Below are 3552 nucleotides of genomic sequence, written 5' to 3' on the forward strand. Positions count from 1 at the left end.
ATCAACCTGTTGCTATGATGTGCACTGACCACTAGGAGACGTTCAACGCAGGAGCTGCCCCCTGGTGGTCAGTGCACTCCCCCTGTGGAGAAGCCATGCTCACAGCTGGTGAGCACAGTGACAGTGGCAGGAGCCACTCCCACCTCTGCAGCAGCGCTAAGGATGCCTGACTACCGGCTCGCTCCCCACGGCTGTCAGTGAGACGTTCCATGAGGGCTCCTGGACTGTGAGAGGCGCAGGATGGGCTGAAGAACACCCCCCTCCCCTGAGTGCATGAATTTCATGCACCAGGCCTCAAGTTGTTTATAAAAAGGATAGGGAGATCGTGGAGGTAGAGCTTCCCAGGCCATCCTACGAGTTTCAGCCATGGCCTTGGGAACAAGGCCAGAAAGGAGTTGAGGCACAATGGAACCCTCCTGCTGGCTCTGTCCAGCATGGGTGAGAGGGCGCTGCTCTGGACTGGACATGGGGGTCTCAGTCTGCAGCACAGTTGACATCACAGAATCTACTGTGAGGTCACTGCTAGACCAAGGGACATAGAAATTCAGACAGAAAGCAGCATTGTATCGATTGTATTCAGACTGTACGATCTTTATTTAAAATGCAGCAAGGAAAGTTGGAATAGGCTTTCCAGAGATCCTCCCCTGAGCCCTGGTCCCCTTTGCAGCTTCTGGGTCCTACTAATAGGGTATTAAGGTCATTATCTCTATGATCTCAGATGTTGGACTGTCAATCATCTCCAGTCTCTGGCCACTCTCTCCTCTCTCTATGATGCTCTCCATGCTGTTCCTTCCCATTGTCTTAGCCAGATTGTTCAACTCCTTGCCGTGTGGTGAGGTCACGATTTTTGTTGTAAGATTGGCTTTGACATTCCTCCAGAAAGAGCTGATACTGCTGAGTCTCTTGGTTGTGGACAAGCTCCTCCCTGGTTTGTGAGAGGTTCTGGAGTCCTTGGTGATGGGAGCAGAGCTGATGCCTTTGTGCATGGTGACAGGCCTGCTGCCCCCCGGGCTGCTGAAACGTGGCTCCTTTTTGTCATTTCCCTGCCTGCCTAAGAACCAGCTAGATGGTTTTCGAAAGATCTTGTCACCCCCTGGCTTTTGGTGGCTTTCAGTTGTCCTGAGGTGATGGGGACTCCTGAGAGATTTGTTCCTTTCCCTTTGCGCCCTCCTGTCTTTTCTGCTCTTGTAGGCTTCAGCTATGGCAGGGGACACTTGCTGCTGCCTTCTGGCCTGTTCACTTACACTACCTTCTTTGGGCAAGGTTGCGCTGAGAAGTTCTGCGGCACGGCCGATAGCTGTTTCTCCAACAGTCTTGCTGATCAACTCTGCTTTTGCCCTTGCAACAATCATGCTGGTCTCTGGGGAGAGGCTAGTGTTGGAAGGACTCCCTGGGGCCTTATTGGCAGTACCTCTGAAGGCCGTCTTAATGCTCTTGGGGGACATGTTGGCAGCACCTGCAATGGCTGTGCTGGTGCTGCTCCTCCCTGGGCCCTTGGTGGCTGCCCCTGCTGTGGCTGCACTTAGTTGTTCAAGGGCAGTAGATGTGGTTATTGGCATGCTCAGAGCAACTGCTGTGGTGCCTGCTGCCGCCCTTGCTACTGATACTTTGTCAAGCTCCATAGGTTTTGGGTTTGGGGTGGCTACATCAGGCATGGAAGTGAATCTGTGGGAGTCATATTGGATACTCTCCCCGCCAGCAAAAGCTGCAGAAGTGGCCCCAGCCACCTCAGAGACCACGTGGAGGCTTCTGATGCTGACCTGGTCCTGATCTTCTTTCCCTCGGAGATTGGCCGCTCTCTGGCTCCTCCTGTCCTCATCCTCAAGCACAGGCACGCATGCCATGTCCTTGGCAGGGTTGGTGTAGGTACTGTTGTGACTGTTCACTGGTGTCTGCAGGAGGTGAACGAGGTTTTCCCAGCCGGCAAAGAGGTCGTCCCAAGAGTCCCGAGGGGAGCATAGCTGCAGGTAGCAGGAGCGGCCAGTGGCGAACTTCAGGCGCAGCTGTTGTTTCTCACGGTCATGAATGGAGATCCTCACAAACTTCAAGGGAAGGAGCCTCGTGAGCTCCAAGGTCTTTGCAGCCGGGCGGCTTTTTCCCGTGGTGACTCTGCTGCGCCCTGCATGCTCTTCCCAGCCGGTGGCCGGGCGGGCCAGCAGCATGACATCTGGAAGTGGGAGGATGGGGCTGGTGGATGCAATGCCCATGGTCAGAATGCGGACGTGGTTGTGCACATCAACCACCTCTCCTCTTCTCGTGATCTGGATGAAGTCACTCTCGAATATAGGTGCGTGCTTGAAGATGTCATATTCTCCCTTCTGCAGTTGGCGTTGCAGTTTTCCCCTGGTGGTATTGAACATGCCCACTTTGGAGCTGTTCTGGGCCGTGTAATATGGCAGCGGAGCCTCCCTGCTCATGGCTCTGTTGGATCACAGCAGGCAGTAGGCGAGGCAGTTCCCTGGGTCTTCTCTTTCTCGGCCTCGTGGCAGCAGAGAGAGCAGTAATGCTCCTGGGTCACACAGATGGCTCGATGGAGGTCTCTCAACCCCACCCCAGCCCACAGGGACCCCTTTGCCTCCCAGCCTCCCAGAGGCAGGGTGGGGGTGGGGCACAGATGCTTGCGGTGGGGATGCTAGAGGGCGGCTGAAGCCCCGACTGAACCTCATCAAGGATATAGAGATTTAGAGTGGGCTTCCTCTCTGCTTCACCTCACCTCCACCTCTGATTCTTTTATTTCCCCAAGAGGCTATGAACTCCACTCTCTCAGCCCACACCCCCTGTGCGGCCATATTTATACTCCACTGTCCTTTGTGACCTGTCACTGTCTCCCTACCCCTTTGTGCTCATCCCCTAGCCACCCCCTCAGGACAGGGCCACCATCATTTCCCTGACACCGTTGACCCACAGAGGACAGGTCCACCCTGCCAGGGACTCAGGTGGGTTCCAAAATAAAAACTGGACAACATCTGTAGGAATGTAAGGTGATGGGATTAATTTGAACCATTTGAGCTCAAGGTTTAATTTAATGAAATAACCCAGAATTGGCAGTCTTGGTCCCTAACCCATCCTTTCATAAAATCTTAGTAAATGTTGACAATGACCTTTAATAATAACTTTAAAAATTGCTTCCTTTAGGCACTATGCTATGTTCTTCACTCAGGATGGTGAGAATCCACTGAGTTTGGTGTTGTTGCTACCCCTTCACCCCCCCCCCCCCCGCCATTTTATAGATGTAGAATTTGAGGTTGTATCACTTGCCTAAATTCACACAACTAATGGCAATGGAGGCAGTATTTGAATGCAGGTCCAGCTAGTCTTTGTTCTGAACCACTAAGTACTTTGCCTCACAAAGGAAGCTTGGGCCGACCAAATGTTTTCAAACTGGACTGACTTAACTACCTCCAAGAAGATCCATTTTGTGTGTTATTGGAAGTTGTATAATTAATTCTATTATATGTGCATATTATGGAGAGAATCCAGGACAGTGGTTGGGCTGAGTTGGGGAATTAAATTTTCCAGTGGGCCGCCCTGGTTGGAGGGTCATCCTGTACA

At 52.6% G+C, this 3552-nt stretch overlaps 1 protein-coding gene across 1 annotated transcript; it reads right to left on the reverse strand.

Annotated features, from left to right (window-relative positions):
- Positions 1–619: 619 nt before the first annotated feature.
- GARIN4 (golgi associated RAB2 interactor family member 4) lies at positions 620–3194 on the reverse strand. Its single transcript, XM_084865328.1, has one exon. The coding sequence runs from the start codon at positions 2415–2417 to the stop codon at positions 681–683; it is 1737 nt and encodes a 578-aa protein (XP_084721454.1). The 5' UTR covers positions 2418–3194; the 3' UTR covers positions 620–680.
- Between the last annotated feature and the right edge of the window lie 358 nt (positions 3195–3552).

Source organism: Pipistrellus hanaki (assembly GCF_964339955.1).
Source record: "Pipistrellus hanaki genome assembly, chromosome: 18".
Taxonomy (NCBI): Eukaryota; Metazoa; Chordata; class Mammalia; order Chiroptera; family Vespertilionidae; genus Pipistrellus; species Pipistrellus hanaki.

What these genes read in the sequence shown, in the direction of transcription:
- GARIN4 (XM_084865328.1), bottom strand. Translation starts at nt 2,417, where the DNA reads ATGAGCAGGGAGGCTCCGCTGCCATATTACACGGCCCAGAACAGCTCC.